The 25,963-nt window shown below is 40.3% G+C and overlaps 2 protein-coding genes across 5 annotated transcripts in view; both read right to left on the bottom strand.

Moving 5' to 3' along the window:
• LOC101470902 (Scm polycomb group protein homolog 1) overlaps window positions 1-12,161 on the bottom strand; it is a 31,144-nt gene extending 18,983 nt beyond the window's left edge. For 2 of the 4 annotated variants that reach the window (XM_004550956.5, XM_004550955.5), the window contains exons 1-5: window positions 11,952-12,122; window positions 11,328-11,460; window positions 9,747-9,815; window positions 9,429-9,506; window positions 26-96 (exon numbers count right to left, since the gene is read on the bottom strand). In XM_004550956.5, coding sequence (XP_004551013.1) covers window positions 26-96; window positions 9,429-9,506; window positions 9,747-9,771 — 174 coding nt within the window. In that variant the 5' untranslated portion in view covers window positions 9,772-9,815; window positions 11,328-11,460; window positions 11,952-12,122. Of the gene's footprint in view, window positions 1-25; window positions 97-9,428; window positions 9,507-9,746; window positions 9,816-11,327; window positions 11,461-11,951 lie in introns of all 4 variants that reach the window. The other 2 variants (XM_012919130.4, XM_076890126.1) reach the window with 2 other exon arrangements.
• LOC143421104 (uncharacterized) lies at window positions 5,711-7,708 on the bottom strand. The gene is made up of 2 exons (XM_076890125.1): window positions 7,207-7,708; window positions 5,711-6,316 (listed from the first exon to the last, which is right to left on the bottom strand). The coding sequence occupies exons 1-2, from the start codon at window positions 7,464-7,466 to the stop codon at window positions 6,046-6,048; spliced, it is 531 nt and encodes a 176-aa protein (XP_076746240.1). The 5' UTR covers window positions 7,467-7,708; the 3' UTR covers window positions 5,711-6,045.
• Window positions 12,162-25,963: the final 13,802 nt, after the last annotated feature.

A 25,963-nucleotide genomic window follows, 5' to 3' on the forward strand; every position in this document is an offset into this window, starting at 1 on the left:
TGCAATCAGCCATGAATCTACATACCTGTCTGAAACATGAGGCAGGGGCAGCAATAGTGTCTGTCTCTTTCAGGTATTTCTCCCAACTGAAGTGCCCTGTAGAATAACAGGAAACTTTAATACATCTTTTTCCAGTCACGCACACTGCCACATTTGTTACATTGTATGTACAAGATTTACATTTTTACCTTGACAAAACAAACAATACACAAAAAAAATATCTCTCTCTCATGTATATATATATATATATATATACACTGAACAAAAATATAAACGCAACACTTTTGTTTTTGCTCCCATTCCCCATGGGATGGACGTAGAGACCTAAAATTCATTCCAGATACACAATATAACCATCCCTCCCAAACAGTGGTCACAAATCAGTCCAAATGTGTGGTAGTGGGCACATCTGCTATATTGAGATAATCCATCCCACCTCACAGGTGTGCCACATCAGGATGCTGATCTGACATCATGAGTAGTGCACAGGTGTACCTCAGACTGCCCACAACAAAAGGCCACCCTGGAATGTGCAGTTTTGACTCACAGCAAAATGCCACAGATGCCACAAGCAATGAGGGAGCGTGCAATTGGCATGCTGACAGCAGGAATGTCAACCAGATCTGTCGCCCGTGCATTGAATGTTCATTTCTCAACCATAAGCCGTCTCCACAGGCGTTTCAGAGAACATGGCAGCACATCCAACCGGCCTCACAACCGCAGACCTCGTGTAACCACACCAGCCCAGGACCTCCACATCCAGCAGGTTCACCTCCAAGATCGTCTGAGACCAGCCACCCAGACAGCTGCTGGAACAATTGGTTTGCACAACCAAACTATTTCTGCACAGACTGTCAGAAACCGTCTCAGGGACGCTCAACTGCATGCCCGTCGTCCTCATCGGGGTCTTGACCTGACTCCAGCTTGTCGCCGTAACAGACTTGTGTGGGCAAATGCTCACATTCGATGGCGTCTGGCACGTTGGAGAGGTGTGCGCTTCACGGATGAATCATGGTTCACATTGTTCAGGGCAGATGGCAGCTGAGAATGTCCCAGTTCTTGCATGGCCAGCATACTCACCGGACATGTCACCCATTGAGCATGTTTGGGATGTGCTTGACCGGCGTATACGACAGCGTGTACCAGTTCCCACGAATATCTAACAACCTCGCACAGCCATTGAAGTGGAGTGGACCAACATTCCACAGGCCACAATTGACAATCTGATAGACTCCATGCGACGATGTGTTGCACTGCATGAGGCAAATGGTGGTCACACCAGATACTGACCGGTTCTGGGTCCCCAGACCCCCAATAGTGCAAAAAACTGCACATTCCAGGGTGGCCTTTTGTTGTGGGCAGTCTGAGGTACACCTGTGCACTACTCATGATGTCAGATCAGCATCCTGATGTGGCACACCTGTGAGGTGGGATGGATTATCTCAATATAGCAGATGTGCCCACTACCACACATTTGGACTGATTTGTGACCACTGTTTGGGAGGGATGGTTATATTGTGTATCTGGAATGAATTTTAGGTCTCTACGTCCATCCCATGGGGAATGGGAGCAAAAACAAAAGTGTTGCGTTTATATTTTTGTTCAGTGTATATATATATATATATATATATATATATATATATATATATATATATATATATATTTATTAGGGGTGCAACGATACACAAAATTCACGGTTCGGTTCGGTTCGATACTTTGGTGTCACGGTTCGATATTTTTTCGATACAAAAAAAATGTTCATGCATTTTTAATTTGTCATTTATTAAAATTATAAATATATATTTTAACTCAAAAGTACAGTTTTTAAATTTAACCCTAACCCTTGTGCGCGTTTTTTATTTTGACAGCGAATGCGCACCTGCGGACCACTTATGTGCAGCCCTGGTTATATAGCTCGTCATATTGCAGCCACAGAAATTCTTTTGTCCATGAAACCATAAAGCTGCACTTTCTTTTTGCCTTATAGTCTGATTTGTCATAACTTCTCCGTTTTGTGGTAAGCTTTTCTTTGGCTGTCACTTCTTCACCCTGACCTGTCTTATTTGGCTCAGCAGAACTGAAATGCTTTTACACGCGCACTCACATAAGCTCAGCGATTCTCTGCGCGATCAACCTCTCACATGTTTAAGCTGCGGGAGATTTCACTTGTCATGTTTGCATAGTAAGCTAACGATTAATAAGACGATGTCAGAGGAATTGGTGCACAAATTATCATCACTCACAGATCAGTGCTGTCGCTCTCTATACACAGTTCGCACGATTGCAAAGTGAAAGCAAAAAAACAAGCGCAAATTCAAACGCGACTTCAATATGTCACATATTGACAGTGGCTCACTGATGCCAATGACATAATTACCCAGCTACATTTCTGAAAGAATGCAAAAGCATTGACATATATTTTTCCTACAATAGCCCGGCAGGCAGGGAAGAGATAGATTTTGGTAGCCCGACTGAAAAAATCGCTAGCTCCGGGACGTCGGGCTAGCGATATTGCAAGCCCTGTATCTGATTGAGGAATCACTCATCTTTGGAAAAGAGAGTTTATTACAGAGAAATGGCTCTTTCCAAAATAAAAGCTATACTATCCGCTTCTTCTGGGCTATATTCTCAGCAGCATAAGGAGAATCATGTGCTAACAGCTGTCTAAATGACTCGGCTAAAGTTAGTAGCATGCTTGTTGTTTTTGTCTTTGCACTAGGATGATGTCGGTGTAAATGTGCAGTCATATTTGTTGTGTTCCCACTAGTGCTTTCAGGTTAATCTCGTCGAAATGACCTTAACGCCACAACACGGCAAATCTCCGTTAACGAGCTACCGCTGATCGCTCCGTGCATGGGGCTAGACGGCCAACACGTTAACGAGCTAACTGCGCTAACACACTAGTTCACACCAATGTAATTGAGCATTGCATGGCACATCCAACATACTGTTTTACTTTAGTCCATGACTCGCTTACCTTCAGGGTCATACGTCACATGAAAACCAAAATAATTCCAAACGCCAGATCTGAACTAGAAAGATTTGCATTTCCTGCGAAAATGCAGTGTGGATGCTTTAAAGCTGAAGCTGTATGCAAAAACTAGCTGAAAAAGCTGAAAAGTTGCAGAAATTGTAAAAACTTTGCAGAAGCAAAGGAACTTTGCTAAAATGGAATAACTTAGCAGAACTGCAATATCTTAGAGGAAACATAATACTTGGCAGAAATACAATAGCATAGCAGAACTTAGCAGAAATATTGTAACTTACCAGAAACATGATAACTTCTCAAAAATACAAGAATTTAGGAGAAATAGTATAAGATAACAGAAAGAATATATTTAGCCAAAAATACTTAAGCATTACAGAAACACTATGATTTAGAAAAATAGTACAACAGAGCAGAAATACTGTGATTTACCAGAGACACTGTGATGAACTATGAATATTGTAATTTTAAATCAATACTATGTTTTAGCACAAATACTATAATTTGACAGAAATACTATATTTAGCACAAATCTTATAAAATAGCAGAAATAGTATGATTTAGCACAATAGTAATAACTTAAACAGAAAAATTGGAAAAGCAAAATGGACAGCTGAAAAAATGCTGAACATGCTGAGGGTCCCTCAAATATACTTGTTAAATGAAAAAAATTGGCAAAAAAAAATATAACAGCCACACAATCACAAATATGGACACTTATGGAAACACACATGCACAGAGAGACACACACAAGATCCAATTCAGTCAACCAGTCTAAATATATTGAATTTGAATCTTACAATGAGATCATCCCATAAAAAGGCTTCCTCTCTCTCTCTCTCTCTCTCTCTCTCTCTCTCTCTCACACACACACACACACACACACACACACACACACACACACACACACACACACAGAGAAGTAAGTTTCTAGCTCAGTCAAGCAGCCTTGGAGCTGCTGAATTTGAATCCACCAATCAAAGAGCCTGTGCACTTTTTCCCGCCAAAACAGGTGCATGCAGCACAGAGAGACACAGGATTTTTGCAGTCTATTTCTCATAATGACGACTCCCCTCAAACAAATGACCATAATTTCCTAACCGTAGGGGCTAGAACGGTCATTCTTACGGTGTGTTCACACCGAACGCGATGGACGCGAATAGAGCGTCAGGTTTACATGTAAAGTCAATGGAAAGGCGCGATGACGCGCGATTGCGGGTCCCGCGAAAATTCGGAAGCAGATTTGCGTCGCGAAAACGCGAAAACGCGCGTCAGTGTAGCGCGTCTGGCGCGTTTGACTCGCGAATAAAACCACGCGCGTGAGTTTTTGTGTTGCATTTTGTGCATACGCGCGTTTCGCGTCTACCGCTCGAGTTGGAAAAATCTGAACTCCAGCGTCAAATCGCGCCGCGACAACCAATCAGGAGCCTGGTGACGTGGCTGTTACCTAGGTCAAAGGGGCAGATCCAGCCAAAGCCTTTCATACTTCAATGGAGGGGAAGGCTAATCAATGCGGTAGCAAACAACTCGGAGCTGTACAACACCAGCTGCTTTCAGTACCGAGACAGGAATAAAAAGGACCGAGCTTGGAGGAAGATATGTGAAGAGATCGGGCAACCTGGTAAGTTCATTCATTTCTCTTTTGAAAGTTTTCACTGACCCGGGGAAGCAGCACAAAAGCTAGCAAGCCACCGCTATTTTCCCACTGACGTACAAATACCGTTCTGCTTTTATGCATGTTATCATTTAGGAATATATTTTATTGTTTATTAATAAACAGCACACAGTGGTCCCGCTGTTCATCCGTCACTGCTTTGCTTTTTCGCTGATTTTTTATTGCACAGTACAGCATTGCATTCTGCAGCCTGATTGACAAATCTCCTGCGCTTGCCAAATTTATCACGTTTGGTTTTGATAACCATCGCGTCCAATAGAAAAAACAGCACAAAAACACCCATAACTATGAGCCTCATTCGGAAATAGACACCTGCACCGTGAGGGAAAAAGGCGCACGAAAGTGGCGGGCAGATGAAGACAAACCGCGGCATAATAATACTTTTACGTTTTGCAATCTACAAAGGTTTGCACTTTGAGAATCAATTGTGAGAACTGTGACCAGGGGCTAGTTATTCTGAGAACCCCTGCAATAAATGAGGGACCACTGTCTACTCTACGATTATTATATCCAACCTGTTAACATTTAATACTGTATTGATAGAACCAACTGATTCTGCAGCAGAGCATCCCCAGTCCCTGAGCTCCTGCTGCTGCACCCACAGATATGTACAGCAAGCACTGATACCTTTTTAGTCGGTGGGATTCCCTTGTGATCACCTTTACTAAATATCTACAACCAATCTGATTATATCCTGTTATTGTTTTTTTTTTTTTCAATGTTGAAATTAAAATCTAGTAGCAGCCTTCTCATTTCTTTGTGTTTTGTGCTGTTTTACAGGCCCACAGAGGAGGACGGCTCCGAGGCAGATGAGGGACGGGTCCCAGGACGGTCCATCGGCGGTGGAGCTGGCCATCCTGGAGTCCCTGAAGAGGCCACACCAGTCTCCAATGGAGCATTTCCTCCTCAGCCTTGTTCCTGCTCTGGAGAGCAGCTGGTCCTTTTTATTCCTGTCTCTCTGTAAATTCTTATATTTTATATATTTATGTTTAATGTTTTTCTGTTTGAGACTTTTAATATTATTTCAAATAAATGTTTATAATGACTAATGTCTCAGTTCTACTACACAGCAAATGTTGGCACACGACTTGACACATGTAGAATTTATTTCATATTATACTAATGACAAAATATACTGATACAGTGGGATGCAGAAGTTTGGGCAACCTTGTTAATAGACATTATTTTCCTGTATAAATTGTTGGTTGTTACAATAAAAAATGTCAGTTAAATATCATACAGGAGACACACACAGTGATATTTGAGAAGTGAAAAGAAGTTTACTGGATTTACAGAAAGTGTGCAATAATTGTTTAAACAAAATCAAGCAGGTGCATCAATTTGGGCACCACAAAAAAGAAATGAAATGAATATTTAGTGTATATCAATGTGTGTGTCTCCTATATGATATATGGGGTGCCTTTGTCTGGATGTGCTTCCCATCCAGAGCTGCACAGCACAGAGGAAAGTTCCAGCGCTCCTGGAATCCCTCTGTGATGGAGCGCCAGTCTCCAGGTGAAGGCACAGCCATGAAGTCGTCCACTAGACAGTCCCAGATGGACGTCGCTGCCTTGGGGGTGATCTGGCTCACCGTGGACACACCGACTCTGAAACTGAACGCGATGGTCCTGAAGGAGTCCCCGGTGACAAGGAACCTGGACAAAATTGTTCAAAATCAGTATTATGTGTACTGCAGTTACAAAATACATTATTCAAATTCCAAAATACTTTTGTGATGTCAGATTTAAATCACAAAACATGAATCTTACATAAAACCTTTTGTAATTATAAGGATAATTACAAAATGTATATTAGATAATATCTAAAACAGTTGTGTTTTGTTTTAACTTTAACATATCATAATTTGATTGGTAGCAACTTTTGCCACTACAGTGAGCCAATCACTCACAATTCCTAAACATGTCAATCAGGTAGGAATGAAGTAAGACATTAATAGAAATAAAGAGTTGTATGTTGACATGTAGCCCTTTCCTTGCTTAAATCATTAATATTTTTGAAAAATTAATCTGTGATAAGACATAGCTTATCAAGATAGAACCATGTAACTAGAGATGAACCAAACTGTTCACAGTTTTATCTAACTCTGTTTTAATAAAGGCTGTGACCCCTGCTATAGAGTCTGACAGCTGCAGGGATTATATACAAACATTCAACTATCCCAGAATTAAACCAGGTCTAAATAAAAAGGAGTGAGTATCACTACAAAGGTTAACTCAGTGGTCCTAATGCTACAGTTTGATATCAGCAAACACCGAGCGCATACATTGATGTGACACCACAGCCATGCTATCATTCAAACACTGATAACAGCATAAATCGAATTAAATCGGGACTTGATGAGACCTTCTGAGTATCACTAGAAATATTATAAAGAGTCGTCTCTGTACCACAGTTTGCTTTCAGTAAACACCGACAGCATTCACTGTTAGCATAGCACATCCATGTTAGCAGTGTATAACTGGATGGATTAGCATATTAGCACAGATATCAATAAAGGACTACCGTATTAAATAGTTTTACTAACCTCAGGCAGACAGACAGGCGCTCTGCAGGTGGGATTGAGCGCCTGTAGTTGGTGTCTAGGCGGGCGATGCTGGGACCGACGAGGGAAAGCAGGTCCTCAAACTGGCCGACGGTGATAGCGCTGGAATCGGCCGTCATCCAGGCGCAGCTCCTGGAGCAAGTGGTGAAACTCACCAAACTGCTCATGCCTCTGGAGGACCTGATGGACCCAGGTACGGCGAGGACGTCTTTTACGCTGCTGCTCTGCTCTCCACAGTACATAGAGAAGGGAGACTCTCTCTTCAAGCGCTAGCTCGATAGCTGCCATCTTGCAAAGATACCGGTCTGGCACAACTCCCTCCCACATTCCTCCCACATTTCCGGTTCACGCGCGTCAAAATATGATATTTTGACGCGCGATGGATTTTTCTTGGACACGCGTTGAGACGCGAATGTACACGCGTCAAATTAGGGGCGTTTGGGGCGTTTTATTCGCGTCCATCGCGTTCGGTGTGAACACACCGTTACACCGTTTTGTTCAGAAGAGATGGGGGAATCTTAAAGTGTTGACAATTTATCATTAAAATATGAATTATTAAAGATAATTGACTTCTAATGCACCATAACTGAGTAGAGCAAAGCAAAAACTGCCTTGACTTGCCCTCAAACAACGCTTTCTAACTCTAAATCTATTTGGAGTATCAATATCATTCTTTCACCGTAAGAGACAGCAGGCTTTGGTGAACAATCATGGAAATTTTCAGGTCTCTGTGGAAATCCATTAAAAAGATATGACGAGAGAAAAAAGTGGTTCATTTCCAGAGTTTGAAATCTGAAGAAATCTGAGCGAAGGACGAATTTCCTACCCTCAAACAAGTCTAACTCATTTCAGAACGGTAATAGGTGAGAAAATAATTCTTGAATTGTGAGCGTCAGGAGTGTCTGAAGATATACTGGGACAAGCCTTATGTCTTAACTTTGCTTCGTTGAGGAGATATGACGATTCGAATATGCCTCTCATTACAGAAATCAAGCGGTGATTTTGAACAAGCTCTCCATTGACTTTCTATGGAGAGTTTTGCGACTTTGTGTTGGTCTGAGGAGATTTGCCAAAATTCTATAAATCCCACAACAATGATAGTGACATTTTCGGAAACCCAGCAAAAATACCTACGTTTTGATGTATAATTTGTGGAAGTTGAGTGAAGATTGAGCAAGTAGCAAGAAGTTGTTCGGACATGAAGAGAAGACTGCAAAACCTTCAGTGGCAGACTGGAAGCCAAGTGCATAGCAACCATAACAACGCATGTATTTTGTGAAAAATCACAATTTTGCAACTGAAAACTTTAAGAGGCATAAAGGTAAAACGGTAAAAGATTTGAAAAAGCTGAATCATACCTGAATAGCCCAATAATTTGAGAACATTTTAAAGTTTGAATGGTTGTTTTACGTGAAAATATGAGGAAGTAGTTAAGTTTCAGAAACAAGCAAATTTTAGCAGAATTGCAGAAGTTTCCCATTCATTTCAATGGGACAAATTAAGCTTAATATTTTAAAAAGTATAATAGTGAAAAATACCAAAAGACATAGCAGGAATTAGCAGAAATAGCAGAATATTTTAAAATTTGAACGGTGAAAATCGGCTGAAAATTGTGGAAGTAGTTAAGTGCCAAAAAGTGTACGGAAGTCCCAAGAGGAACTCAATAGTGTGGATGCTTGTGGAAGTAGTTAAGTGCCAAAAAGTGTACGGAAGTCCCAAGAGGAACTCAATAGTGTGGATGCTTAAAGCATCCACACAATGAGGGTGGGGGAGGTGCCCTGCGCTCTTCCTTCTGACTATGCTGTCTGTGTGGAGCGCTCAGTGAATCTGTGTTCGACTACTCCGCCTAGGCTGCACTGTCGAGCGCAGATCCACTGAGCGCTCCACACAGACAGCATCGTCAGAAGGAAAATTGATAAAATAAATTACAAATGTTGTATTGTTCGATACATATGCGTACCGAACCGAAAGCACTGTATCGAACGGTTCAATATCGATACGAATATCGTTGCACCCCTAATATATATATATATATATATATATATATATATATATATATATATATATATATATATATATATATATATTGTATTTATGTAACAAATTGTCTGAATAGTTAATAAAAATACTGAGAAAAAACAGTATCACATTGTTTTTGCTTACATTTGGTGAACAATTACTTCATCTACCATTGCGTTATATACCTTGGTACTGTGAGGGCACGCGGGAAGGCCGTCCACTCCTAGCATGCTTAATCCTTCGGGCATCTTTCCACTCTATCGCTAGAAGAGCCAAGAAAGGCAAGAAAATCCTTTAACTATGGGTAATCTTCTCATCAGTCAACACGTTGCAATACCTGGCAAAAATCACTGCTCCAGGCAATGTCAGGAATTAGAGGACTATTACAACATAACATACATTTTCAGGGCATAAAAGATGACACGCTACATATTTCTAGCTTCACCTACAATCTAGAAATAATACAACATGTTAAAAATATATTAATCATAAAACAAACTCACCTTTTTGTGGTACAGGTTTCCTCATGCTCCAACAATACTGACCAACTAACAAAACAAAAGTGGCCTCCACTGTAAAGGCAATAAAACACACAAAAACTGAGTTAAAGCTTAGTCACGCATGTTTGTGGCAATTTTTTCCTTTATCGATTTAAAAATAGAGTCACATTCGAAACATTAACACACACACACACACACACACACACACACAAAATGTCACCTTGAAGTCTGGAGACAGTTGGGCATAAAGCAGCTAACATGATGCTTTTGATACAACACTGCAGCATCAAACTTCAATAAATCCATTTACACACGTTGGATTTGAAATTTTCAGCCAGTTTAAATGGAACTGTGTTATTCTAGTGTCTTTACCTCACAAAAGAAACACCTTGAGGCAAGTGAACTAGTTTACAAGCACTGTGAAAAAATATATTGTTTTTAACCTGTTAACTTGTGTTTCATTTTCTCAAGTGCAACATTTTGTTTCTGAAATGACCAGAAATAAACAGGAAATTCCAGGATTTCTCTTCAGTAAGGAAAAACAGACTTGTAACCTTTACTGCGCACCACTCTATTAAGCATAGACATTCCCCAAAAAACTAAATTATACTAACAGATGGCGGAATATTTCTAAAATCATAGATAATTAAGGCCATCAAAATGCACAACTCTTAATTTACATCACTGACAAAGAACCAATCACACTAATATATTCTATAATATATTCTTGAGGCCAAAGGCTCAGTTACTACATATAAAATGTACTATTGTTATTCAAAGGCAACAGAGAACTGGAGACTTTACTAAAGCTTACTTGTCTTCTCAGGGGTTCATCACAAAGATCAAAAGTGCACTGCATGTGGACTTGTGGAGTTTTTCACATGTTACACATACATTGTGAGATCATAATGAATAACTTTCTTGAGATATTGACTGCTTATGTAAGAGATTTATCCCAAAAAATGACACCGGTCTCTCAGTTAAAGCAGCAGAAATAGCACCCAGGGATGACTTTCTATTCAACTTTGATCAAATAATTTAATAATTAATTTAAAAAAAAACAACTAGTATTGATTACAGAAAATTGGTTTATTGCCCATAACATAAAGCATCCTGTCTTGAATGCTCATGAATGTCTCGCCGTCTGTCAGCAGGCCAAGGTTACGGCAAGAGCAACATGTTTTAAGGCTCAGTGACCCCTGTTACCTAACCCCGGCTCACAAACACTACAAACCAGACACAACACACAGGTCAGCAGGTCAACGGATATAAACAAGTGCTTCAAGTGGCTGCTTCTGCAGTTTCCCCACACCCCACTGCGACATTTATTACCACAAAGTAATCAAACAAGGCCGATATTTAAGTAGTTTTAGCCAGAAATGTGAGGACGTTAGTAACAGTCGCAACGCAGATGTTAACCATCTGCCAAACATTTGAATTTGCTGAGGAAAAATATTCCCGCTTTATTATGAGGGCTGTTATAAATTAACCGAGCTTGCGTGGAAAATGTAAAAGAGCAAAGGCAGAGCATCCACAGTGTCGCTTAAACCAGATATGGGCTGTTCATATTATAAACGCGCCTACCTTATAACTTCATAACCGTTTTGCTGCGTTTCTCCTTATCGGATGAGCTCCTTTTCAATAGAAGTGCGCCTTTTTCCGCCGCCAAAGGGGGGACGGCTCCCAAATTAAAGCGACCGGCTCCCTGTTTTTCGGGCTGAAAAAAAGTGACAGGAGGACTGGCATCAGTGATCGGCAGCAGCACATCCCTCCTGTTGCAAACTCCAGGGAGTAACAGTTGTTTCACACATAAATGGAGCTCCTAACTTTATATTCAGAAACAAAACATCACCGGCTACATTGGAGAAATTTACTGAGCTTCATTCAAAACACAAAGCCAGCACATGGGACCCTCTTCCCCGCCCTCTCCTACGCTTTATTTCCATGAATACTCATTTACATGACAACAACGTTAACTGTATTAATCAGGAGTTTAACAGCAACCCCTGCTGCACAAGTCTCTCCAAACACCACTGAATGAAAGTCAAACATGCATGAAGCCAGTGCAGACATCTCATCCAGCAGGCTATGCTACGCACGGCTTCACAGACATGCCCACGGATTTAGCGTGCTAGCTTAGCATGCTAGGTGGCACGCTAGTTCGCCGACCTGATTATAAATATTAGCATTAGCAAAACGGGAGCGTACCAGCACTGTGAGGTTAGTTAGCGGTCATTTCGGCTCAGCGCTGAAGTCGAGCCTTAACGGAGATGCCGCTCGGTGTATCCGAGGATGTTTACCTTGCTTTGTAACGTGTGTATTTGTTTCTAGCGCTTTTGTGGGTCCGCCATTTTTTCCCTACACGATGAGGAGGGGTGTTTTGCCAACATTTCTTGTCTGGCAGACAGTCCGGCAGACGGGCAAGTCGAGCTAATGATGGGGAAACGGCACAACAGTGACCCCTAGCGGCAAAAGCTGGTATTTTTTTTTTAAATGCAGTGGAAAGGTTTTATAATAATAATAATAATAATAATAATAATAATAATTATTATTATTATTATTATTATTATTTTACATACTTATATGTTACAGATCATCAAACCGATTTCACTCAAATAGAACCTGTCGCATAAAGTGAACTAGGCTTAAAGGTTGCACAAAGTAACACATCATGCTAAAATCTTAATAAAACAGTTGCAAAACAAAGTCACTGCTCATCTATCAGTCTGGAAAGGGTTTTAAATATATTTCCAAGGCTTTGGGATTCCAGCAAACCATGTTTAGAGCCAATTTCGCAGGCCTGCCAAAATTACTCCAAGAGTGTATTTGTATTCAGTAAGTAATTACACTACAATGACACTTATCATGCGGATTTTTTTTTAAATTGTGAATTTTCCTGTTTTCCTGTTTGTGTATGAATTTTAGTACTAAATAAAATGACAAATGTTCATCAACCATAGGCACCTGGAAACACTCACATCTCTATAACACCCTTTATTTATTGTTTTTGAATGTAATTAATTGTTCAAATTTTAGAAATACATTAACGCCAAACATAACTCTTTCTAAAATATAGTTTTGGATGTGCATAGTCCTACCTAGTATGGCTACTGTAGGACAAACATGTTTTAGTCAACAAAGAGAGATCAAAAAAAATTAAATTTAGACTGTAGCCCACAATGACTCCTACTGGCTGGTGTGTTTCTGCTAGTATTTGGACTGGATCTGGTTGCACCCAGAAGCTTTTCCCATCCTGTGGGAGGCTGTCAGTCCACTGTTTACCTCAGCTGTCAATGTCAACTAAGGACCACCTTTATTTACTCTGGAAGAAGCTGTAAAAGTTTCTGAAAGGAGCCCGATATGGTTATACTGAGGTGAGTTGTCTAGGATATGCTAAACTGTTGGTTAGCTGTTGTTTTTGTCGCTGTTAGGTATTGCTAACCTCTGATAGCTGCTGTTAACTGACTTTAGTGAAACTGTATTTGAAATGGATGAGAAATGTGAGAATGTAATCAAACTGTTTATTATTAATGTGTTTTTTTTAGGACTCTCAAGCCTAACATTAGCTAGCATAATGTTAGCTTATAAGTAGCTGTTGCTGCTGTTTAGCTTGCTCTTTTCACCTGTCTGGATTGCATGTCTAATCACCTGACACCTGACAATAAGTAATTGCAACAATATCTGGAATAAATAAGCATATTTATGTACATTTGCTTAGAGCCCTGAGTTAAATTCATTAGAGGAGGCGTAAGTTCAGACAGAAGAGACATTTTATTAATGGTGGTTAATGCTGGTGGTTGTCTCTTTCCTTCACATTTTTGTTCCTTTGGTGAAGGTATGTTGGTGAAGGGGTATGAACATAATACATAATATTCTTAATACATACATAATGCATTTTATACATAATACATAAAAAATAGATATGAACCTTCATATTTTGAGTCTGAAGGCGCAGGGACAAATTTAAATGTCCCTTTATGGCACGCTTGTGACTGCTCCTCTTCTCTGTTTTGATGTACTATGGGGCAAAGGCCATTAGTACATCGTGGGGGAACATGGCTGCTTCCACAAACTACAAATCTGCTTCTGTGTATTTTTAACAGGATTAATTATACGTTTATGAGAATACATCAGTTTGTTGAAAATGTAAATGTATATTTAGAAGTACAGTTGTTCTTTTAAATAACCTCAAACTAATACTGTCTGTACTTTTAATGATTTATTGGTCAGAAATTTGCACAAAGTTAGAAACTATGATTAATACAAGTGTGGTATGCATTGTCAAAATATAGAAAGTTATATATAATGATTCAACATATATCACATTTGACTTCTGAAAAAAACAAAAAAACAAAATACAATACTATTCAATACTATTCCCTTAAATGTAAACACTGCCTAGAGCGAGAGAGCTGCCTTGGTGGAGGTTTGCGCTCTTGAAGTACTTCTTGTTAATTATTGTGATAATTAATTGATCACAAGAATATTAAAAGAAGACAAATAGGAGTAGAAAATCTTTTTGCTTCAGTACAGAGAAATGATCTAGTTTTGGGTGTTTGACTAAAGATGTGCGGTATTTGTCTTGAGCATAAAATGAATAAAATTTAATTATCAAAGCACGCAAAGCTTGCTTAATAACCACTATTTGTTCCAGTTGAGATTATTATGACACTATGAAGATAACTGTGGCAGCATATAAAACTAAATAGAGGATTTTTTTTGTCTAAGCAGTAAAATCCACATTCTTCCACAACGAAATCGGAGCAAAACATAACAGAAGTGCAGTACTGTACCAAACATTCTAACACAATATGTATAAAGAAATTCTAGGCAAATTGTGTAGATGTCAGAATTAGAAATAGAAGCTATTTGGTAATGCCATACCAATTAGGTCTGGGTAGCAACTGTAACCATGCGATTAAGAGAAACACCCAGCAGTTCAATTGTGTGTAATGGTCACCTGGCAGTACTGCTAATGCCCATTTCAGCCTACGCTGGGCAGGCCATGCCCCAGTGGCCCCCTGCACCCCAGGCAATTATGTTTGGTTTCACACGGTGAAAAGGGTTAATTGGCAGCGCCCACGTGCCTGATTGGACCTGTTTCACGCTTGTCAGCCTTCATCGCATCAAAGACAGCCCCAGTCTACTAGGCACCATTATTAGAACACGCAGAAACACACATGCATGTACTGGCGCATGGACATGCACTGTACGCAATCTGCACACACAGAGACAGAAACGCACTCAGACAGAAATTCTACTGCTGTTCTCCATGTCCATGCATGTTGTCTGCATTTAGACAATATGCAAATCACTTGCAGGATGATCCTCACCACTATCACTAGGGGTCAGTGTTGTTTTATACAAGGCAGGGGCAAATAATTCTATCAGAGGGAAGCTCTCATCGCATCATAATGTAACTTGGCTTTCCTCTGGCCACTGGATTTTACAGCTTATCTTTGCCACTCACTATCATTTAAAATCTCATTAAAATTTATTCTGATTGTGCATTTTTATTTTCCTTTAAAAAAATTAGTAGTAGTTAAAATATTTTGGTTTGGTTTTCTTTTCCAATAGCTATTTATTACATATACTTCAAATCTCACATTCTAACTTCTCTGGCTGTCTTGTAGTATTGTCAGGCCATGTCTACTGTAAACTGAGTTCTTTTCTCTGCCATGTGGTTTTACGGTTTTTATTTTTTTTAATAAGGCTTCACCCACTGAGCCACTGGGAAGTCTATGAAAACCCATCAGCCATTATACAAGCTAGTTTGACTGGCAAATAACAACAGTGACAATGTGTCCCACTCAACAGTCGGCTTTCTACAAATACCCCCCCCAATCAAAGTACAGTTTTCAAAAAAGTCAGTAAAAATCTACTGAAATACAAAGTGATATTTACAACCAATTGCCTGCTGATTCCGTAAAACCTCTTCAAACACACAAGACAGAATTTATAAGGGAAAAAATGACATTATAAGAAAGACAGTATGTGACTGTAACCACATAATGAACACAGACATTTGATAAAGGTAATACAAACCAGATAAACAACATAATCTGAGGCCATTTTTTCTATAATAATGTGTGAGTTGAAAACACTGAAATATTTGATTGTACATACTCAAAGCACATGCAAACGTTTATTAAAAAAATTGCACCACTTTATTTGCAGATACAAATGCCTTTGATAGCTGTAATCAGAAGAAATTTCAGAGGTAATCTTCCCTTATTTTGTTCCACAATAAATACAACAAATCTGTACATGAACAATTTCAAAACAACCCATTGTGTCTATTAGAATCTAAATTCTCATATTAGTCTTTGCTCTTTTCTTTTTGAAGCCGTGTCAGTTTTTGGTCTGTTCAGAATGTCTTACTTTTGCTCTTTTCATTTTATTGCACTAATTGAATTTGGCTCTCAAATTTGGCAACGAGTCTTTAGATTTCCAAACATGTTGCCTGTAGGTGTACACTAGCCAATGGCATGGCTCCACCACCGTGGTCTGTTTCTGCACATACAGACAGTACAGCAAGGATCTTTTCCCACTGTGCCTCCTTGTCACTTTCGGCACTCTGGCACGCTCCAACAAAGTCGCCCCTCTCACACACAGACACACACAAACATACGCGCGCGCACACCGAGACACGTACGCATAGCGAGAGTCACATTGCGTGTGTTCCTTCCCATCCGTGCCTCAGAGGACTCTGCACTTTTTCCACAGACGAGGACATGCATGTGCACACACTCACAGAGTCCTGATACACATTTCCCAACTCTGCTGGCATCCTGGGAGGGAAATGCAAGAGAGAGAGAGAGCGAGCAAGAGCATATGTTGGATAGACGTTTGTTGAGGGGGGATATTTCTCTTTGGATGTTGTCTTACAAGCTCTGACGGCATGGCGCAGAAAGAAGGCATTTTTTCGTCCAATTTATTAATCCTTTTAGGCAATGTTCTCTGTTCAGAAATGCAAATTGAATCAATCTGAGGCTGACTTTAAGACTTTTCAAGTGGGATTTAATTAGAAGCCAGGGCCTGCAGTTTTTAATGAGAGAGGGGGTGGAGAGATGGAGAAAGAGAGAGAGAGACAGAAAGAGAAAGAGAGAGGCATGGGGAGGGAGAGTGGGTTGCGGTTTTGATCTGGGGGTCCTGCTGGAGAAAGGATGCACAAACACTCATAACATACAGGCACAAACACTAATAAACACACATGCAGAAATACGCACACACGCACCCTGTAGAGCTAAGTATGAGGCGGATGCCTGCTGTTTGGTTTTTCTCACTTCCCTCGCTGAGAGTTCAACCAGAGATGTTGTTACTTTAGTATACATCTAAAACACTCACACAAACCTAGCCTATATGAGCTCTAACGGAGATAAGCCTCATTTTCAGGGCTCACCGTAAAACACCTAAGCTAATACCAGACAGTTTCCAGGTGTTAGAGCATGGATGCAGCACAAATGTGAAGTTGGTTAGTGTAGAGGAAAAGCACGCCTACCTCCTGGAATGAGCAAAGCTGGAAAAACAAGTAGGAAAAGAAGATGTAACATCTTACCAAATAAAACGGAGACTGATCCTTATTTTGGGATCTACTACGATAACATATTTTGTTCCTTCTTGCCCATTTAGCTGTAGGTGGATGTACGTGTTTGCATTAATATGTACGCATTTGCATGAGCACAAAGCTGTGCCCACAAGTCCAAGTTAATTTTACTTGTGATAATTTGCAGATCTTGCAGTCACTCCCTCGTAAATGATTATAGCAGACAGAACTTCCCTCTAGAGTAAAACTTCCCTTGATTTATCAGAGATTTCACTGCCATTTGGCTTTCACATGCTGTCCCGTGCTGATACATTTTGGGGAAATATAGTGCTGTTAAAAAGGGTGAAGTCGGCCTGTGGTGTCGGGATGTGGTTTGAAAGCTCACGCTCTCCGTCGTCGTTCCCTCTCCCCTCACCGTTTCCTGTCACCCATTTAAATGGGTTTTTTTCAGGGACAGTGACTAGTCTTCCACTAGGTCTGATTTTTCTCTTTCCGTATTTTCACTTTTGTGTTAGCGTTCGTCGAGAGGGGGAGGGTATGTTTTGTTAGCCGAACTTGACCATTTTCACTTTCAGAGTTTTCTCTGTGCTGCTGTCTGTCATAAAAGCAGTGTTTTGTCTGTGGACTGGAGAGGCAGCAAACAATAAATGTCAAGAAGATTATGTCTAGCTGGTGAATCTTAATATAGGTAGAAATAAACATGAAATGATATGCACAAAAACAACAATTTCAGATGCCAGTGGAGTTGATGTACAGTATTGAAAAGGCTTTGGAAGGAGGGAAAAAATGTGAAGAGATGACTTTTAGGCTGCCACAGTGAGACATGAATTTACCCATTAAGGCCACAGCTCTTGTGTGTGTCTCGCAAAATGCTTGACAACTAGTTGATACTGTCAATGTTTAAATAATACTAATTAATCTCCATTATTGAAACATGTAATTAATCTCTTTCTCACCCTCTCTGGCTGTCTCTCTGTCTCCTACTTGCTCACATTTAATGGAACATGAAAGGGAAATCCAAAGAGCGAGTGCTGTGTTGTGGTCCTTGCGGGAAGCTCATTGAGGGACTCACATCAGAAGAGATAACAGGCAAAGAGACAGACGGGTGGACATGTTTTGACAAACAGACAGTTGGTCCAAAACTCCTCCCTGTCTTTCTGCTCTGCGCCCGCTCTCACTCTCTCTTGTGCGCTCTCTCACTGTGTGTGTCTTTGAACTTGGGCCTTCATTAACAATCTGCTGATTAACAGGCTTGGGAACACGGGGGGTAGATGGATCAGAAGTAGAGAGAGAGAGCAGCGAAATGAGAGAGCGGGAAAGAAAAAGGGAAGATCCGAGTTAGAATATGGCCACAGTAAGACTATGTTCAAACCGAAATAGAAATGTGTAAAAAATTGGCAGCTCCTCATTTCATTGAGATAAATGTGCTATCACAGTGGGTGCAGAGGGCAAAAGCTGTAATCCACGGCTCCGTGCATTTCAAAGCAGTCCCTAATACTGCAAGGATGGTTATTACAACTGGAAATACAATGCAAAGGCCATAATTTTACAATAATCAATAAATACTAGAGGAGTTGATCATGATTCCACCTCACAAATAAAAACACTAACTAATACAGGCTATTGTGCGTTGTTTAAGTGGTTGTGGGTCTGTTTTGTGAGAAATACAAATGTAGCATGGACATTCTCCAAAGCGCTTAAAATCTAAAATCTCCAGACTCAAGTTATTGCTTTTTGGAAACAAATCCAGTCTGCATGCTAATGCCGTATAGGTACAACTTCACAGAAAAGGCTAAACAAAATTTTTAGCTTTAGTTTCTAGAAACTGATAATTTTTGATATTCCATGATACTGCTTTGAATATTTTTTTCATTTCAACACAACATATACACACATCCTCTTAAAAGTAATGTGGGTTTTGTAAAAATCAAAATGAGAAAATCTTGGTTTGTAACAGTAAACTTTAGGAAAAAAACTTCCTCTTCCCCTCTAGTAGTGATTCCACTTTATTTTCAGCAGAGCCACACACAAATAATAATAACGATGAGGAAATATTCTAATTTATGATGCATATAAAAATAAGAAAACAACTGAATACTGAGTTCAGTTATATTATGTAACGCAAAAAGTAGGAATAGACACAGGACTGTGTCTGACACACATTTTATCAGGTGGCGAGGGATGTGTGGTCATGTGAGATCTTTCTGAAGATGACTTGAAAACAATGGTGTGGAGCTGCAAACGCATTGATTTCATAATTAGTCTGCTCAGTGTGGCTAGAGTGTGCAAAATAAGGAGAAAGCATTTCTGGGAAACTGAAAAAAAAGAAAGAGAGAGGGAGAGAGGCACGGGCCAAGAATGGGTGAGTCTGGAAAATATAGAGAGGGAAAGACAGACTGACACAGAGGGAGAGACGGTGGCAGAAAGTCGGACTGATGGGCTGAGACAGGGAGCGAGAGCCCGTCTGATGGACAGAGAGAAAGAGACAGTCTGACAGAGGAATAGAAGGAGGGATGGGCCTGTTCTGAATTAATGACTGCTCTCATCACAAGATGAATGTTCTCCCGCTCTCCCTTCGGAACAGAGCTTGCAAATAAAAAAGAAAGTCAGTCCAACGAATAATGAATACGCAGATAAATAAATAAGCCAATAAATAAATGAATAAACGTGAAAGACAGACTGTGATCGATGCACACAAGGTAGTGTGCAATTTGTGGATGTGCATGAATTTTTCTAAATACATTTTTACATTTGGGGATCCACGCTGCGTGGTACTTTGTGTGTGACAGTTTGGGGAGTTAAGCGTGCCTTTTTTTTTTAATACTAGCAAGCACGTCTACCCCTATGCTGGCGTTCGTGTCTCTGTGCATGTTGTGTGTGAGTTTGTGGCGGCGAGTTTTTGTTTGTGTGCATGTGCTGGTATTTACTTGCATGTGGGTTTGTCGATGTGGCTTTGTGATGGTGTGTGCATGTATCTACTTTTATTAGTGTGAGTTTGTGTGTGAGTGTAAATGTGTGTGTGTGTTAGTTGTTTGGGGGGGGGGGGGGGTCTCTCTGGTGAGTCTCCTTAACATCAAACAGCTGGAAGTAATAAAATATTTAGGAAGCGCTGGGAGTCTGTGAATATTAATACTGCCTTTTCCTTCTGTCTCTCAAATCTCCCTCTCTTTTCCCCTTCTTTCTGTGTCTCTTTTTTTCCCTTCCAGTTTCTCCCCCCGCCCCTCTCCCTATACTCACATGATCCCTGTATCTCTACCTGTATGTGGTTATCCTCTCACCTTTAGCTTCTTTGGTCCATACTCATGCATGATCTCCTCCCCCCCTCCCTGTTTCCAGTTCATTTGACCGTGTTTATGAAGGAGTCACAGTCACTTAACTGGGGGTCCACTCTGCCTGCTGGAACTCAGTGTGATGGAGGGGGATGAGAGAAGTTGACCTATACTATCCTGTCATGTTATGCACCGCGTGGGGACGAGCAGTGTCACAAGTCCTTTGAGCCAGCAGGCAACAGAGTTTACCACACTGCCTCCTGCCATGTCAAACATACAAGTGGACCAACAGACCGACAGGCTTCTGAACAAGTAGGACCTTTCGGCCTGACCAGGTCCTACTTGGATAATCGGATAATTTTTTTTTCCAGGATGAAAAAAAGAGAGAGAGAGAGAATTAAAAGGCTTTCCTACAGTAACACTATGACATGGTGGAAATCAAGCAAACCAGCTGTGCATATAGTAAATTAACAATATTTCTATAAACACTTTTCCAGTGTTACCGTTCAGTGTCAACTGAGCAACCAACGCTGAAGGTCAAAACTGAACCATTGAAAAATGAAACCAAGTAGATAATTGTTCGCCACAGTTTCACTTTAAATATATCCCTTTTTAGCTCAGACAGCTCTTACTGCTGAATATCTAATCCTGTACCAAGCAGTTATCAATGAGTTAATTAAATCTGCATTAATTCATGCATTATACAAAGCTAGAGTACAATAATATTAATAATAAAAACAATTTTTCTGATTAATATTTCAGTTCTCTTAATTCTGCTGTTAAATGTTGAATTGCTGTGTATTTTTCAAATGCAGTGGGAAAGTTTAAAGGTACTTGATTTATTGTCAGCATCCAGCTTAACTATATGTCTGACTCATCGACCTCAAAATGTTTCTTATGCTTTACAGTAAACACTGAACTTACAAAATTGTATGAACTAACAATGTTGTGGTTTGTTTTTCTTTTGTTCCAGCAGTTTTAACTAAAACAAATATCCAAATTTTCACCCAGTATGACATCATGTTTTGTGGATTTGGTTGATTACTTATTGACTCCCAGTGCTATTTTGAATCTGTAATTTAAAAACTCTAGTTTTGTAAAAGGTAGAAAGAGATTGTGATCAGCCAGCCACTGAGTTATGACCACCACATGTAACTGCTGCCACTGCAAATTTTGTAATGCAATGCTAACGCGTGTTGCAGTACAGCAATATACAAGGCATGATGCACTATTTTTTATCTTTGTTTTAACCATTTAGTCTTGTATTGTTTAATTTATATTGATTTTTTCATCAATCTTCCATCAATAAATAGACAGAAATCATGCACATCATCTGTATGCATTTTCCATATAGATTTCCCTATCAATATTTTGCTCTGACTGATTAGCCCCAAAGGGAGCCTTGAAGGTAGACGCTGTACAAAAGGAATGTTTACGGTCCATAAGGCCACTGATTTACTGAGCAGCCACTACATTCATACAAAGTATAACTGGGGAAGCAAACACTAAGACCAGACAGGACGCCTGAATTCACGAGAAGGTTCTGAGTCACACCAAGATTATTTTGTTCTCAGCTGCCATTTCAAGGCTTTTTCCTCTTCACCGAAAGATATTCCCACACTCAAAGAAATGAAAGCGACATAAACAATTAAGAACATTTTTTTATTTCGTTGCATTTAAAATAAAAATAGGTGTGAGAAAATGCTGTAAGTCTGGCTGACAGTCAAGCAGACAAAAGACAGGTAGAGGCAGCAGAAGAACCCTGAAAAGCAGAGTGAGATGCAGTCCAACTGAAAAGGAGACAGGCTTCAGGCAAGAGACAAAAAAGATATAGTCATAGTGAAGGACAGGAAGATAGGAGGGCTGGCTGTTGTCAGCATCAGTGACAACAACAGCAATGTAATTATAGGCTCTCTGATTAAAATCAATCTTATGTCTGCTATTCACAACTCATTTTGCTTGCTGAAAAGATCCGAGCCACTCTGACACCTCAGCTGGTGAGAGAAAAGGGAGGAAGTCAAGGTGTACAAATGGGCTGGAGCAGAAAAGTGTAGCAGTCCTGTAGCAGTTGTTTTTCTGTATTGTTTTGCAGGGCACTTATTTAATATAATTTCTTCAGAGTTTCCACAGTTGTTTCTTGCACCCCTTTATGGCTTCAGTTAGGTGCTGCTTAAGAATAAGAATAAGAATAAGAATACCTTTATTGATCCCAGGGAGCTTAGTTCTCTATATTGATTGTATTTAGATCTAATGACTCCAGTTCTGAAAGATTCACATTTTGGATATTTCATTTAGACATTGCTTCATTACTGTTTATGGCTTGGAGCTTGTGCATCCAGGCTTATGTCTCCTGCACTCTCTCCAGTATATCCAGTTGTTAAAGCATGGAGAAACAATACATATAAAGACTGATTATGATACATGTAGCATGTTAGACACCTGTGCACAAACAAAAGTATTAATAAAACTGTAAAAAGGGTTCAAATCGGTCGAAATGTTAAATATTTTAAGCACACTGCTCTGTTGTTGCTGTTGTGTAGGGTTTCCAACTGAGATACCAATGGAGTATAATGGGCCCATTTTTTTCTTGTTCCTTCCTGAATTAATCCATGAACTCGTGCTCAGAAACCTAGAGGGTTGCAAGTTGTTCATATGATAGACTTGTGGTTTTTGAATATTTCACAAGTGAAAACTCCCTTTTCCCAGCTATGGAGACAAAGCCAGACAAAGTAGGGGATTGAGACAAAACAGAAAGGCACAGTGGAGAAAAGAGAAAAGACAGTGATAGAGAGAGTGAGAGAGACTGAGAGACAGAGGGGAAAGGCGTCAGTGTGGAGAGGATTTATGAGTGGGGCCTGTCTCTTGGCTACGAGTCTGGTCCCTCTGTGGTCCACTTCTCTGTAATATTCACCGCTCCTCAGGCTCCCATGTGTCTGCCTGTGGGAGCAATGTACACACATGCACAGCCTTGCATGCATACGTATGCTGTACAAACATGCATACTGCACAAAACACAGTTTGCATGCATATGTGCCATATATGTGCTCCAGAAGAATCCAGTCACTACAATTACACATCTGGTATGTCAATGGGCAGTTATTATCTGTGTCTTCCTTTGTTTTTACCTTATTTCTAACCTTGGACTGTCTGTCTGACCTGACATTTGGACATGTCACCTGACATTCAGATTTCAGTGGAAAGATACCACAAACCACAAAGCCTGTGGTGCACAGTCTCTTAAAATAAGGTAAAATAGGTTATTTTGAGGTAGTGGTCAGTAAGCGTGCCAAACAAAATGTAAGAGAGCCATTTTAAGGGATAGAAAGCCCTTACCCCTTAATGCCCAAAAAAGAAACGAGACGACAACTCTAGGCAGCATGCAAAACAGACCTGTAGGGCCAAAAGGAGAATTAGGATTGTGCTATTTTTTGATGAAGTAGGAAAAGCTTTAAATCTGCAAATATTATGCCAGTAGAACACAAACGGTTAACATGCATACACAGAACTTTACTAAATATGCAGTTACCAAAAGCTAAAGAATTGAGGGAAACACTGAGGAGAGAGCTGCAAAAAACTTAAGTGTCATATGAATTCAACCAGGTGGTACCAAAACAACTCACAACTGGATCACTGGTTGTGTTTCTTTTTCCCAGTCACAAACATCAATATATTTCTAAAGAGTGAATTATTACTTCACCAAAGACATGTCAGGTTCACCTTTAATGGTATTAAATTTGACTGTAGGTTACATGGCATTCAAATGGCAAAAAAGTGCGGCGTGGGCCCGTGTGTCAAGTAAGCTGACTGGTTGATCTATTTATTGATTAGAGCTAGAAAGCCAAGTTGGGAGAATGCTTGAGCGTTAAAGCTGGGATACAGTGCGATTCCGCTCCTGCTCAAACTGTACGATTGACTCGCAGAGGTTAGAAGTTCGTAGGTCACGATGCAGGGTCTCACACTATACGGCCCGATGCTCTGATGCGACCTGAGTGCTCACACTGTGCGTCCATGAAAATGAAGGTTATAACAGAAACTCTGTCGCTCACTCTCACTCTCTTTCACTCACACAGACACACCACCACCATCAACTTTGCTAAATTGCTAATGAAAAACACTGATCAGGCAGCTGTGATTGAGCAGCAATGTCCATCCAACTATTTTCCCGGTTGTTGTGGTCGTGATAATTTTGTGAGGCCACATCGAAGGCTCGGATGAGCTTTCCAAAGTTCTACAAGTGCCTACATCGCTTGTGTCCAGATCACACGCTGCACTGCCGTGCTACTCCGTCTTTTTCGCCGACATTTATGTGTTTGCTCGTGCGCAGTGTGACAAGCTGCGGTGACACCCTCTGTTTGAGGATTTCAAACAGGTTTGAAATCCTCCCGACCAAGCGATTGATGATCGGGAGCTGGTCGTGAGGTGTTAATCGCTTCTCGTTACCCCACGTATACTACACGATGCACGACGCGCGATGAAGGCCAAACTCGGGCCAATCACCAAAACGGTCGCACGACTGAAAAATCTGCTCAAAATGGGCCAAAAATCACACAGTGTATGCCCAGCTTAAGTGGATGAAGATACAAAGCAGAGCTAAACATTTAAGTAGCATCTGTATGTTTGAGGTTCATTTGCACTATTAAATTCTAACACTGGATAAATGCCCGTACTGAAAACATCTTTGAATGAAATTCAAATTTAATTCAGGTCCACAGACAATGAGAATATTTTATTTGTATAAATGCAAGATATCACACCATCCCCAAAAAGATTGGTTTGAATCTGTAATTCCATGCATGTACATGCACGCCCAATCAAAAGAAAACAAATGCACCCTGTTAAAAAGAAATTTACACACAGGCACATACTTCACCTTGAACATCTTTCCTTTTTCTCGTAATTATGGATGGCAAATCAAGTGATGTTTTCATTGTCAGTAATTGAGCCAGTGTGCTAGACTTGCCTATGTTGCACTGAGAGGGAGAGGGTTGAATGGGAATTCCTCTGTTGTGACCCTGGTCAATAAGCCCACAGCAGGGCTGCCTGCCCAGCAAACACAGAGGCCAGCAGGATCAAAGACACTAAGGGATGAGTTAGCTTAGCAGGAGGGAAAGACATGAGGGACAAATGGGCAGAGGACGATGTAAGGAAGGGAATCAGGAAGAATGAAAGTAAGTTGAACCATATAGAGAGAAACAGGTGCATCCAAGTGTTTTTTATACATATGTTTGAGGGTAGATAGAAAGAAGTTGAGCTTACAGAGGACAAAGAATGAGGAAAAAAGCAGATCTAACAAATGGAAAGAAGCACTGATAAGCAGGTCACAAAGTGAAGAAAATATCTAATAAAAAGAGGAGGATGAATAATACTTTGACCACAGCCCATTACATATGTGTTTGTGCACATGT

Source organism: Maylandia zebra, linkage group LG11 (genome assembly GCF_041146795.1).
Source record: "Maylandia zebra isolate NMK-2024a linkage group LG11, Mzebra_GT3a, whole genome shotgun sequence".
NCBI classification, from domain to species: Eukaryota; Metazoa; Chordata; class Actinopteri; order Cichliformes; family Cichlidae; genus Maylandia; species Maylandia zebra.

Coding starts and splice junctions, on each gene's coding strand:
- LOC143421104 (XM_076890125.1), bottom strand. CDS start 7,466: ATGTACTGTGGAGAGCAGAGCAGCAGCGTAAAAGACGTCCTCGCCGTA. Junction 6,317..7,206: donor CGCCTGTCTGTCTGCCTGAG/GTTAGTAAAACT, acceptor AATTTTGTCCAG/GTTCCTTGTCACCGGGGACT.